The 13,869-nt window shown below is 45.1% G+C and overlaps 1 protein-coding gene across 5 annotated transcripts in view; it reads right to left on the reverse strand.

Annotated features, from left to right (window-relative positions):
* CASR (calcium sensing receptor) overlaps positions 1-13,869 on the reverse strand; it is a 62,128-nt gene that overhangs the window by 14,062 nt on the left and 34,197 nt on the right. For 4 of the 5 annotated variants that reach the window (XM_078768577.1, XM_078768578.1, XM_078768576.1 and 1 more), the window contains 3 exons: positions 5,476-5,715; positions 5,061-5,364; positions 2,432-2,878 (listed from right to left, as the gene is read on the reverse strand). In XM_078768577.1, the coding sequence (XP_078624703.1) occupies positions 2,432-2,878; positions 5,061-5,364; positions 5,476-5,711 (987 nt within the window). In that variant the 5' untranslated portion in view covers positions 5,712-5,715. Of the gene's footprint in view, positions 1-2,431; positions 2,879-5,060; positions 5,365-5,475; positions 5,716-13,869 lie in introns of those variants that run through there. The other variant, XM_068135883.2, reaches the window with a different exon arrangement.

Raw genomic sequence — 13,869 nt, forward strand, 5'->3', positions numbered from 1 at the left:
ACACACAAGTCAGGGATGGAAGCAATGTTGGCAAGCTCTTTGTCGGTGGACTGAACTTCAACACAAGGGAAGATGTTCTGGATTCTGTCTTCGGCAAATATGGACCGCTCTTGGAAGTGCTGCTGATAAAAGACAGGGAGACGCAAAAGTCAAGAGGATTTGGCTTTGTCACATTTGAAAACACAAAGGACGCCAAAGATGCAAAAAGGATTTGAATGGCAAGGATTTGGATGGTCGGACCATAACAGTAGAGAAGGCAGGCCATAGGCATCGAGGGGGCTACAGAGGAAGAAAGCATGGAGGTAGTTTCAGGGGTGGCTATGGCTCCCAGGGTGGGAGTAGTAGTTTTGGTGGTGGCCGCAGTCGATATTACTATGGAGGCTCCCAGAGTTACGGCAGCTCCCGAAGGGATGATTTATCAGGGTAGTGGCCGAGAAGGAGACCGCTATTCACGTGATTACAGCGACAAGCGGTCCAACCGTGATTATTATGAAAGTTAGGAAGAGCTGAAGCACTGAATGCTGCGGAGCAGCCGAGCCAAGATTCCTACACGGATTAACCGTGAACGCCACGTTCCTAAAGGCGTCCATGTAGTGAACTTTCCAACACGGATTAACCGTGAACTCCACGTTCCTAAAGGCGTCCAGGTAGTGAATACTTCCAGGCCTCACTACCCAACCACCATGGAACCTGGCTCTCAGCTCGGCCTCCCGGAAAAAGTGCTATAGATTTGCTTGAATTTGGATTTTTGATCACAACCCCTTAACCTTCATTCAAAAGAAAATAAAAATAAAAATCAGAGGTTGATGAGATGGAGTTTGGCTTTGCAGGAGTTCAACTGGGAAATTGAGCATGTAAAGGGCAGGGACAATGTCGTTGCTGATGCTTTGTCCAGAGTGAATTAACTTTGGAAATCTCTGGAGGTTGTTTGAAGTTTTGTTGCTTTATTTTTGGGAAATATGGATTATCGTTACTCACGGGAATTGATGATTTGGGTGTGAGTGTACTTTTGTTTGTTGGGAGAGTTTTGTCGACAAAGAAAGTTTTCATTAGGTTCAAACTTTCTTTCTTGAGGGGGGGAAGTGTTATGGATTTGTCACTTCCGGTGTTGTGGTTTTCATCCACTTGAAACATTTCTGGTTCTATGTATTATTATTATTATTGTTTGAGGGAAATAGCCATTATTATTGTCAAAAGGTAAAAAGGTTAATGTTAAATGAAACAGGAAACCGGATCGGGAACCGGAAGATGAAGAAAAAGAGGAGGTGAGAGAAAAGAAAGGAGAGAAAAGTCGGACAAGAAGCTGGTTGCTTTTCGTTCTGGATCGAACATTGTCGAGCAAGCGTCACGAGTGAACTTTGAATTTCCTGGATAGGAATTCCTGCGATAGGGGTTATCGCTGTGACTGATCAACCTGGGTGTCAGGTTTGGTGTTGGGATTCTGAAGAATCATTGCCGGGTCGTTGCTACTCGAGAACGAGCCGTCGGCCATTTTGATTTGTGCGCTTCGCGCGTCAAGCAAGGTATTTGCTTCGTCAGCCATTTCCACCGCTTTCAGACGTATCTGATGTGTGTGTGTGCACCATGGCTTTTGGAAGATTAATTTGCGGTTCGCCGACTGAGCCGTGAAAGTTCACTGGTCCTACATGGGATGAAAACCTACACAGCCTTTGGATTTCCCATTCACCTTGAGTTTGCCTTACGCAGTGGCGCCTTTGGATTTCCCATTCGCCTTGAGTTTTCTTTACGCAGTTTTGGACCACGTGACTCTTTGCGCCGCTTCGGCTGCATACGCCTTTCTGCTGTTTTGGCGGTGTGACCGGGCCCGTCATCTGAACGGGGTTCGGGTTTCGATTCGACATCGCTCTAATGATCACTGGAGGGGATCAACTTTGAGCTATAGAGACATTGGGGAATGTTTTTTTTTCACTCACTTGGAGCACAGTGAGTTATCCTATACTAGCTGATGGTACCATCATAAGATGTGTTGATTGTACTTTTGATTGCTATTATTGTTGTATCGTTATTCTTGTGTGATTTTTAAAACAATATTTCTTTGTTGATAACCATTGGTGTGGTTTCCCTATTGATTTTGACACAGAAGAACAATATTTTTCTGCCGTAGCTCCTCTCGGGGCTCGGAGGTACACCATGACCAGGGGGTCGGGGAGGAGCATGTAACAATATATACATACATACACATAGAGAATTGTCTTATTTAATATTGTCAGATGATTAAAGCAAATTTGAGAGTTGATGTCAGACAGAGAAAATACATTTCACATTTGTATTTTGTTGAAACAAATTGTGAGTTCAATGTGGTTAGACATTCCTTTAACTGTGGTTGGACAATTTTTTTTATTGTGCAACCACAATTAAGAGGGAAAACACCGTCATGGTTATGTGATTATGCAGCATATTTCTCACTGACAATGTTGAAGCTCCCGGGACGTGCCACAAGAGAAGATGTGGTCCAGCCATCGCTGGCAATCCATGTGCGATTAGCCAGGCCTTGGCGGACTACCTCCAGCATGAGGTACTCCATGTCTGTGCCGCTTGCAAATGCAACTATGACATGGGCCGTAGAGTTGGAGATTATGTTGACAACGGTTTGCACATCCTCAGGTGAATCATACCTAGATATGGCATTCGCAAACTCCACACACACACCATTCGCTTCTGCATGCTGGCGAAAGCTTTCAATTCCAGGTCTCCCATAATCGTCATCTGAGGAAATGAGACCTATCCAGGTCCACCCAAAATGGTGCACAATATCTGCCATCGCAGCAGCTTGATAGTCGTCACTAGGCACAGTGCGAAGGAATGTCTGGTATTGCTGCCTATTGCTCAAGAGGCGACTCGAGGAAGCATAGCTCACCTGGAAGTGACACATCACATCAAAGTAAGACTGTACAGCTTGAAAAAGTTTCAAAAAGTCATAGTTTTCTTTTAGCTAGGATTTGTACAGAAGATACTATTCCTATAATTGGGTATAGTGTTCCAGGAATGCAATGTTAAATTATGCTGCTTAGGATGATGGTGTGAGTCGTCGCTTTTGACGAATCTCTTCCTTCGTTGGCGTGCTCACTAAGCATTGTTCAATACAACAACAACAACAACAACATGCATTTTAAGGCCATTTTCCCTGCTAGAGCGGGGGTTAGCCTTGCGGTCCCCATGACAATCTTTTCCACTTTGCTCTATTTTCTGCATCTCTCCTTGTTAACCCCCTTGCCCGCATTTCTTCTTCCACCACCTTTAGCCAAGTCTTTCTCGGTCTTCCCCGTCCTCTACTTCCTTCTACATTCATTTCCATCACTCTTCTCAACCAGTCACTTTCATCCTTCCTCAACACATGACCAAACCATCTCAACCTGTTCCTCTTCACAGCATCAATCACAGGCTCTATTCCCATCATCTTTCGCAATTCATCATTTGTCTTCCTCTCTCTCTCAACGATACTCCGCCCATCCACCGAACCATTCGCATTTCCACCCTTTCCAGCCTTCGTTGCTGCTCTACGTTCATTACCCATGTCTCGCTCCCATAAATCATAACACTTCTCACACATGCAGGATACACCTTTCCCTTCAGCTTCAACGACACTCCCCTCCTCATCAGCACGCCACTCAGTTCCCGAAACTTCTTCCATGCACATCTCACTCGAGCAACCGTTGCCGAGTCTGATCCACCTTCTCCATTCAGCATGTCTCCGAGGTAGCAAAATGTTTTCACACCTTCCAGCTTCACGCCGTCTCCAAGATCCAACTCAACATTTCCTCCATCTGCAGCTCCCTCTGTGCACACCTTACATTTGAATGTAGCTGCCACACTGGTTAATGGCCCTCTGCATGTGTGGCACATGGGCTGTATAAATATGGATGGTGAGCAAGAGATCAGGTGAGCTAGTGCCTATGAAGGGGAAAACCTACACAGAGAAGCGATTGAAGTGATAGAGGTGTGTGCTATCCCTCTCCCACTCCCTAATCCTATGAGCATCGTTGGCTGCAGGTGCAGTAAATGCAACGTGAAGTCTGAGGCACATGGGCGCAGCAGTCTGCCCAGATCATTGGTATGATGACGGCTGCCCTTGATATCCATAGTGGACACAGCTATCTGCAGATGCTGCGCAGTGATGTCTAAATTGGTGCCACCACTGACTTTGATGGGTACATTAATCCATGATGTAGCACTGCCCAGGCTGACCTACAGGTGCGGTTTGATATTTGAGTGTCCTTCTCATAGCCTTAGCCGAAGGAGGCTTCACCCACAAGGCAGTGGGGACCGGATCCGTTACCCTGGACAAGGGGCCCGTACCAGGTACTGTCAGCCGGAACCAGCTGAGTCTGGGATTCGCATAGGGCAGGGACGTCACTCCCTGGGGTAGCTGAAAAACTGCTACCAAATGCTGCTTGTAGTATGCTGACGACATGTAAACACCCCTTCTTTATTTGATAATACAGGAGAAGATAGCTAGCTACACCTCTTGCAATAAGCACCTTGAAACAAAAATATTAATTTTTTGAGATGAAAGTCAGATGAAACGGTATATTGGGCTGACAGGAAGGCCTAGGCTTAGAGGTACGCACACTCACCTCTAAGTTGTAAATGTTGGGTTTGAATCCCGAGCCAGCTATAAACTGTCATCCTGGTGGTTCACAGGCAGGGTGAATCATCAATGTATCTGTCGTCCCTCAGATGGACGTTACACATGTGTTCTGTCTGAGGGCATTCAGGTTGGTAGATGTTAAAGATCCCATGGTGTCCTTCACGAAGAGTAGGTGAGCTATCGCCGGCATCCTGATCAAAATACGAATTCTTGCTCTGGCCTACAGAGGGCACATCAGCGGAACACCCACACCCTCAACCAATGAAGCTACCCCGCAGCCTTGTGTTGTATACGAGAGAAGATTGGTTAATCGGGCAAGATAATGATAAATACATCTTAATGGAGCAAGGTGTGCCAGTTTTAACTGCCTTGCTGAGTATGGTACATTTACAAGGTCGTTTCCATGCTTGCATGTTCAACTTTGCAGAAAAAGCATTCATTAACTACTCACCTGTGGAACGTTGAACAGGCTCAGCAAATTTGAAACAGCCATTGATGCACTCGAACTAGTTGCTCCAACTACACCAAGGGTATCCCTGTTGAGGGTACCACAGGTAGAGGAATCCCACAAATGACGTTCCAAAAAGTTTCCTATGACAAAGGCGAGAGTAGCTTCCAGGGCTTTACAAACGGAGTTGCACGTATCAGAGAGTTTGTAACCCAGCGTGACGTTGGGAAGGAGAGACCAGTTGTTGTTGATCTGTTCGATGGCAAACATCATCGCCATGAGCCAGCGTGCACCTCGAAAGTTGAACCTGTCAGTTCATATCACAGGAGAAAGCGATTTCAAAAAAAGAACACAATAACAATAATAATAGTAGAAGTAAAAACTGCTCTACGTATCATGAATCTCGATGTGCACAAACCCAGTACATTCAGCAGTCAATTTGTGGGACAAGATGTCAGGCGTTTGACTTTCAATGCCAAAGTGGATAGGGAATAGTCCGCCGAGGTGTATATCTCCAGGCTGGCACACGTGGATGGGGTTCTTAAGGTGTGGCTGGTGCCCGGCACAACTTGGGGCAGTCCACACAGCAATCAGCACCACAACTTCCCAGTGAAGTCTCAATCCAAGAGAGGCATGAACAAGATGTTGAGCCATTGAGCTGCGGAGAAATGAGCCCTTCTTGTAACAAAAGAAAGGAAGGTCACTGGTCCTACATGGGATCAGCAGAAGTACAAGGGCCACCTCCAATGTATTATCCTATTATCCTATTATTATCCTATTATTATCCTATTATTATCCTATTATTATCCTATTATCCTATATTATCCTATTATCCAATATTATCCTATTATCCAATGCCTCCTATTTATCTATTACCAAAAGGAGAAGCGTCCATCCGTGTGTCACGTGAAGAAGAAGCAGGACCTTGAGCGTTAATGTGGCAGTTCCTGCTGCCATAGAACACAAAACTATAGAGTTGGAAAGCTAATAATCCATTTACTTGGGAAAAAAATTTGGTCCGTTAAATCATAAAGGTGCCTATTTTGAAAGCCCTCTTTCCAGGATTGAAGAAGAAGAAGAAGAAGAAGCAGTAATGGGAGCTGAATGCAGTAGTTCCAGCGGAACATTCATTATTCTATGACAGCAGGAATCCTTTAGGACACAGAAGAAGCAAACACAATTATACGTAGAAATACTTCTCAAAGCAATCCAAAAATATATAAAAGTACACGAAAGGTGCACAGAAAGAACAACCACAGCCACCACGCCAGCAGCACCAGCAACAACTACGTACATTATGATGAAATATCCTTTAGCGTGTTTCACTTCATTTTACATCCTCATTGACATTCACAGATACACATGCAATATGCTTGTGGAGTACAGCATGCTGTCTTTTGTTAAAGCCGTCAGCAAAGAGATGGGTCGGTATAGGCCTCGTATTTCTTAAAGCAAATACCAAAATACATCCCTCATTACAGATTTATTTGTTAAGAACCAATCCTGAGGCAGAGGTTATGGGTGAGCTAAGCTCAAAGATCAATGTGCTCAAAAACCCATAAAAATATCCGCACAACCTGGTCAGCTGATGTTGCACTTGCAATCAACATTTGGGAAACAAGATGGTGGATCGAACTGATTTTTCCCAAGATATATTCCTTGGGGTGACCATGTTGTGACATCAATAATAAACGTTTCCTTACAAGAAAGTTTGACGTGAGAAGAGCGAGGCCATTAGGGCCATCATGGCCTTCGCTCTTACTACCAACCTATGGTTGTTTATCCGTGCGCTATTGAAAGAGCTAGGGCACAGAACAGATCAGGATACAACATAACAAAGGGAACAGCAGGAGAAAGGAGAAACACCAATAGAAGGGTGGAGGGAGAAGGTAGACAGAGACGGTCAAACAAGGGATGCAAGTAACGATGTGGGTTAGGGGAGAACGAAAGGGGTGGAAAAGATGGATACGTAAGCAAAATTTTGGGAGGGTGGGAGTGGTTTATCGGGTGTAGAAACGATCATGGCTTTGGATGGGGGGAGGGGGGGGTCACCTGAGATGGTGGTGAACACCTGTCATGGAGATTGGGAGAGAAAACCGACATTGAAGAGAGTGTGGAAGGTGCTTCCACAGGTGGGAAAAGAGAGGAATAAATGAGTGGAGTTGAGCAGTGGTTCTAGTTTTCGGCAGTTTCACTTGGAGGAGGTTACTGGTGGACCGTGCGAATCCTGCAGATACTTGGGGGTTGAGGTGGTGGGGGTCGGAGGGGGGAGAGTGTGTGGGATTTCTCATGATAGAAAGCCATATTCCAAGTGTTTGACCAGATTGTGATTGTGTCAAGGTCTGAGGATAAGGATGAGGCTGCTGCCTGTCTGTCAGAAGGATGAGGGATGTCACAGCAGAGAGTGGAGTCATCAGCAAAGAGATAAAGAGGATTATCCACAGTCAGTGAGATAACTGATTAATATTAGGAATAAGATGGGGCCTAGAACACTGCCCAAGGGTACTCCATCCTTGACAGGGAGAGCAGAAGAAAGGATTCCGTTGAGCCACACGTTGGTTACGAAAGTGGAGGAAGCCAGTAATCCAAGAGTGGAGTTGACCTTGGATTCCATAGCCAGACAGTTTGGAGAGCAATACGGGATGCCAGACTGTATCGAAAACTTGAGATATGTCCAGCAGGTGACTCTGCCAGAAACTTGAGATATGTCCAGCAGGTGACTCTGCCAGAAACTTGAGATATGTCCAGCAGGTGACTCTGCCAGAAACTTGAGATATGTCCAGCAGGTGACTCTGCCAGAAACTTGAGATATGTCCAGCAGGTGACTCTGCCAGAAACTTGAGATATGTCCAGCAGGTGACTCTGCCAGAAACTTGAGATATGTCCAGCAGGTGACTCTGCCAGAAACTTGAGATATGTCCAGCAGGTGACTCTGCCAGAAACTTGAAATATGTCCAGCAGGTGACTCTGCCAGAAACTTGAGATATGGCCCTGATCTCATGCCTGATATTGACTGAGGGTCTCCATCCATTGTTGGAAGAGCATAAGTAGCATGCCCAAGGTAGAGTGACCTATCTGAATCTGAATTGATGATCTGAGATGAAGCTGTCAGAGAAAAGGAATGATTTAATGTCAACTGTGATGATTTATTACATTACTTTGCTGATGATTGGAAGCAAGCTAATTGGTCTGTAGTTAAGGGGATCCGTTTTTACACCTTTTTATATAATGCTTTGATGTTGGCTGATTTCCAAGCAGATGGAAGATGACCTGTGATAAATGATAGAGTGAAAAAGGCAGAGAGGGAAGTGCAAGAGCAGCAGAGCAGGTTTTTAGGACACGTGAGCTGATGCTGTCCAGTACAATTGCGGAGTCAGAATGGAGGGTTGCCAGAAACATTTCCACCTTCTCAGGTGCAAAATACACAGAATTAAGGAGCAGTTGGGTATGACTGGGAAGGGTGGGTACATAGACAGAGGGTTCAGAGGCACAATATTTTGAAGCAAATACAAAATTGATGCATTTGGTCTTCTCACGAGCAGAGTCACCTGTGGTGCCATATTTATTTATTTATTTTTTATTATTTTTTTTGTATACTGAATCGAGGCTCGTGAAAGAGCTAACATTTATTTCACAAACAAATCAACCAGACAAACAAAATATATAAAAATAGGGAGCGGAAGACAAGATGGGGAGAGAAGGGGAAGCACACAAACACAACATTTGAGAGCAGGGAGATGTGTGGGAGGGAGAGGGCTTGGGGGGAGGAGGCGTGGGAACTTGAGATATGTCCAGCAGGTGACATTTTAAGTGAAGGAAGGGATGGGAGAGGGAACAGACCCCAGGGATAAACTTGACAAGGTGCTACCACGTTTTAGAGGAGGGAGACAAGTTTGAAAGCTCATTCTTGAGGTTGGACAGATGTTTTCTGGCTCTCCTGAGAGTAGACACGCACTTGTTGTGGGCTTTGTGGAATGATCTGAGGTTTCCTTCGGTTGGATTTGCCTTGGAGGCGAAGACAAGTTGTTTCAGGGCAACTGCCTCACCACAAGATTCCGTGTACCATGGACGGGAGGAAGGGTATGACAACTGAAGACGAGATGGGATGAATCTGTGCATAAGAGAGAGCAGGTTTCTGTGGAAGAATTCCCAGGCTGAATTAATAACGGGTGGAAGATATAGGAGACCAGTCCTGAAGTGTGATGGTTGCTTACAGTCCCTGTCAGTTTGCTTGAGTGAGCTGCCAGATTTGCTGTTGCCAAGGCTGTTCTCTGAGAATGGCCAGAGAGTTGTTGACCTTCACAAGAACATGATCAGATGAGCCAATTGGGGCAGAGGACGAGCAAAATACATTGGTGGAAAAGTTGGTCATCATTAAATCCAGAGGGAAGAATTTTCCATTGGTAGAAATCTGGGTGGGAAAATTTACGGATTGAGTCAGTCTCATGGAATCACAGAAGTCCTTTGCAGAAGTGCCATGGCTGGTGAGGGAGGTACCAACACCCAGCCAAGTTGCATGGTGACAATTGAAGTCACCACATATGAGGAAGAGTTGGGATGAGTGATTAAAAGTTGGCCCATGTCGTTTGAGAGAAAGTTGTATATGAAGTCGTCACTGTTGAGAGGACGGTATAACTCCCAGACAAACATGAGGTGGGAGCTTTGGGGAGGTTGTAGCCAGATGTAATCCTGGGGTTTAGGAGGTCTAAGAGCAGTACACGGAGAGTTGGAAATTTAGTTTTTGATGTGCAGCGCAACTCTGTCGCCAGAATGGGGTTCAGGTCGATCAAACGGGAGAAGACAATAGCCAGGGAGAGACACTAAATAGTCAGGGAAGTCCAGTGGGAGGAAGGATTCTGTTAAACAGATGATGTCTGGCTTATCGGAAGCTGCCTGGATTGAGAGACCTGTGAGGTTGGAACAGAGGCCCCATATGTTTGATGTCCATACAGTTAGAGATGGGGGTGAGGAAGAATTGGGATGGTGCAGGATGGGGGGAGGCTTTGTAGGGGCAAGGGTGAGGCTTTTGGGGAGTGGGGTGAGGAATAAGGTTTAAGTATGTGGGGGAAGGTTTGTTTGAGTGAGGGGAGCGAGGGAAATATTGTGTGTGTGGGATGTGAGGGAAGGTGTGTGTGTGGGATGTGGGGGAAGGTTTGAGTCTGCGGGGTTTACATTTTGAATTCCACTGATAGGCCGGATCTGGATCCGGACTTAAACCAAAATCTATTTGGTTTGCTCTTGTCATCTCCCAAACTCACCCACAAAGTTTTGGCCCAATCAGTCCACAACATTTTGAGATTCGATGCAATATATAGTTTTTTACGCAATCTCTAAATGGTGAAGAATCACTTAAACAAGCGTTACGCCTAGGTCCCCCGTCGGTGAAGTGATGTGAGTTGACAAAGTGGAAGACGCAAGGCGGCCATCTTGGATTTTGACGTGGCGACCCAATTTTAAATAGCGTTCTTCCATATGCGTAGATACACCCACACACCAGATTAGAAGTTAGTAGTTCGTTTATATTTCAAGATATTTCGCTCACAAGGTTCAGACATATATATGGTGGCGGCCATCTTGGATTTTGACGTGGCGACCCAATTTGCAATAGCGTTCTTCCTTATGCCTAGATACACCCACACACCAGATTAGAAGTTGGTACTTCGCTTATTAGTCCCCGACCGGTGTACACCGGAGGGGACTATAGGTTTGCACGCCGTCCCTCCGTCTGTCAGTCTGTCAGTCTGTCCGTCCGTCTGTCCGTCTGTCTGTCTGTCTGTCTGTCAGTCCGTCAGTCCGTCAGTCCGTCAGTACGTCACGCAAAGAACAGTTTTCCGGACTTTTTTTCTAGACTCTTAACGCTAATGATTTCAAACTTGGCACATGGTTTCCTCATGATAAGTTACAGATCGAGTTCGAACTTCACGACGTTTCGATCATTTTTGACAAACTTATGGCACTTTGAACTTTGGGAATTCTGATAATTCTGATGATCCTTAACTCAGTGCCATTTTAAGTTTTAATTTCCTTTAAAAACCATTTTCTCTGCAATAATAGGACCGATTGAGATCAGGTTTTCACCGTAGGGGGGACTCGGTCTGTAGAATATTTTAATGCTAATTATGACGTCACAGGTGACGTGGTTCGGCCGCCATATTGGTTTTCGTGAAAGCACGAAAACCCCTTTTTCTCTGCAACGGCTGAACAGATCGAGGCCAAACTTTGCAGGCAGAATCGCATACCCATGACGAACAAAAAAAGTCAACGAGCATGACGTCATGCATCACATGGTTTCAGAGTTATGACGTTTTTAAACATGAACCTTTAAAACCTAGCTCCTCCCTCATTTTTGATCCAATCGAGGGGAAACTTTACAGATCTGTTCAGCATGTCAGTCTACTAAAATGTCCTTTTGGAATTTGCGATAGGGCACGTGGTTTGGCAGATATCGTTAATTAAACGAAAAAATAACAACAAAATGGACATCTCTTGAATCGCCAGTACCTCAGACCGTGAGTTGGTAATAATTTATATAATTCACACAGTGCAATACGTGCAGGCCGCTCCACGGAGCGACCTTGCGGGCTTATCAACGAGGCGAGGCGTGACACATATGTGTCTCAGCATACCTCAGATCAAGTTTGAAAACCAGCATCAAGCATGCATAAATTTGCATATTCGATCATTTTTGACAAAGATCTGGCACTTTGAACTTTGGTAGGGGACAGGTATTGCAGCGCAATACTCAATGCTTGTTTTTCAAGATATTCCGCTCACAAGGTTCAGACAGACATGGCGGCGGCCATCTTGGATTTTGACGTGGCGACCCAATTTTCAATAGCGTTCTTCCTTATGCGTAGATACACCCACACACCAGATTAGAAGTTAGTAGTTCGTTTATTTTTCAAGATATTTCGCTCACAAGGTTCAGACATATATATGGTGGCGGCTGTCTTGGATTTTGACGTAGCGACCCAATTTTCAATAGCGTTCTTCCTTATGCCTAGATACACCCACACACCAGATTAGAAGTTGGTACTTCGCTTATTTTTCAAGATATTCCGCTCACAAGGTTCAGACATACATGGCGTCAGACATACGTGGCGGCGGCCATCTTGGATTTTGACGTGGGTTGCACCCACACACCAAATTAGAATTCGGTCCTTCGCTTACGCACGCACGCACGCACGTACGCACACACGGACGCACACACGCACGCACACACGGACGGAGGGGAAAACCATAGTCCCCCTTTCGCTCCGCGGTGCGACGGGGGACAAAAATGACTTGATCCAGATATTCACCAAAATTGAATCAATCCTTCCTTGTCACACACCCAACTTCTCCACCAAGTTTCGTTTGAATCCGTCGACAACTTTTTGAGACATCCTGCTATTTATCGTTTTTGGTCCAATCTCTCAATGGTGAAGAATAACTATTTTAAAATTCGGGTATCCAGATCCGCATAGTCACCAAAATCTAATAATTGCGTTCTTATCACAAACTCACTCTGTCCACCGAATTTTGTCCGAATCTGTCCACAACTTTTTGAGATATCGTTTTCACAGGCAGAGCAAAGGACAAATAGGGGTGAAAACATAACCTCAGCCAACCTTAGGTGGAGGAGGTAATGAATCGCATCGGATTCTGGAGAATTGCACAGGAATCGGGGGAAAATTAAAAAAACAAAGTGTCGATGGCGTCATGTGGAAAAAAAATGATGTGATTTCTACATTTGCTGTTATTGCAAACCCGCTGATGTTTTATTCTCCATTATTTTTTTACTAATTTAAAACGAATGTTAATGGAGACCATAAACACTTTCGCTACCAAGTCTTTTCCTTTGAGTTTGATACAAACAATAAAGGGAATGGATAGGGGGAGGGGAGAAAGAAATGTGTGTAAATCAAAAATCATCTCAGGATGGAGATGATGGAGATGATGGAAATGATGGAGATGATGTATAATGGGATTTACAGTGTCATGGAAAAGGGACATTCGCAGTGGCTTAAGAGCAAACATAAATGGGCAATAAAAGTGGCGTGAATGTGGGTTTTTCAAACGCAAGAGTGAACACAAACATAAACGCTCTCAGCAAAGTCATCTGTAAATAGTATGATAAAATACACACCACCATAAGTCATTTCTAATGCTCCAATAACAGATTGGGCCATAAAACTGAAGCAAACCTTTGGCAAACGAGACAAAAAAGACAAACAGTAGTTTATTTTCGAGCAAAATTACACTCGGACACCTTCACAGGTTTAAACTTCACTTCGCCTAATACGGAAATGTCATGAAAGTAAATATATATTAATAAATAGCCCCGACTTGGCTGATGGTCATCTATTAAGGTTGTAGTTCTGCTGATTTCTGCTGACCACTGCTGATTTGGGGGAGGCTCTGCCCTGATCCCCTGGGAGCCCCCCCACCCCCCAATATGAAAGCGAAAAATCTAAGGCCAAGTGATTCTCTGGACTGTTGAGAAGAACGGCTGTCTGGGGTGTCAGAGCAATCGGATTGTAAATAAGGGAGTAGGGATCCATTTTTGGGGGGGTAACCTCCCCTGGGAGCCCCCCCGCCTTGTCCCCTAGGAGTCCCCCCGATACAAAATCGAAAACTATAATGCCGAACGATCCTATGGACCAACGAGTAGAAGGGTTTATCGGGTTTTAGAGCGATTGGTTGGTAAATAAAGGATGAGTAGGGATCTGAGATTTAGGGAGTAACCCCCTCACCCCCCTCCCCCACCCCTCCGGGAGCCACCATTATCAGAAATCAAACAATTTAGGCCCGGGTGATTGTGCAGACTGCT

The sequence above is a fragment of the Myxine glutinosa genome, chromosome 14, assembly GCF_964187855.1.
Source record: "Myxine glutinosa chromosome 14, kmMyxGlut1.1, whole genome shotgun sequence".
Classification (NCBI taxonomy): domain Eukaryota; kingdom Metazoa; phylum Chordata; class Myxini; order Myxiniformes; family Myxinidae; genus Myxine; species Myxine glutinosa.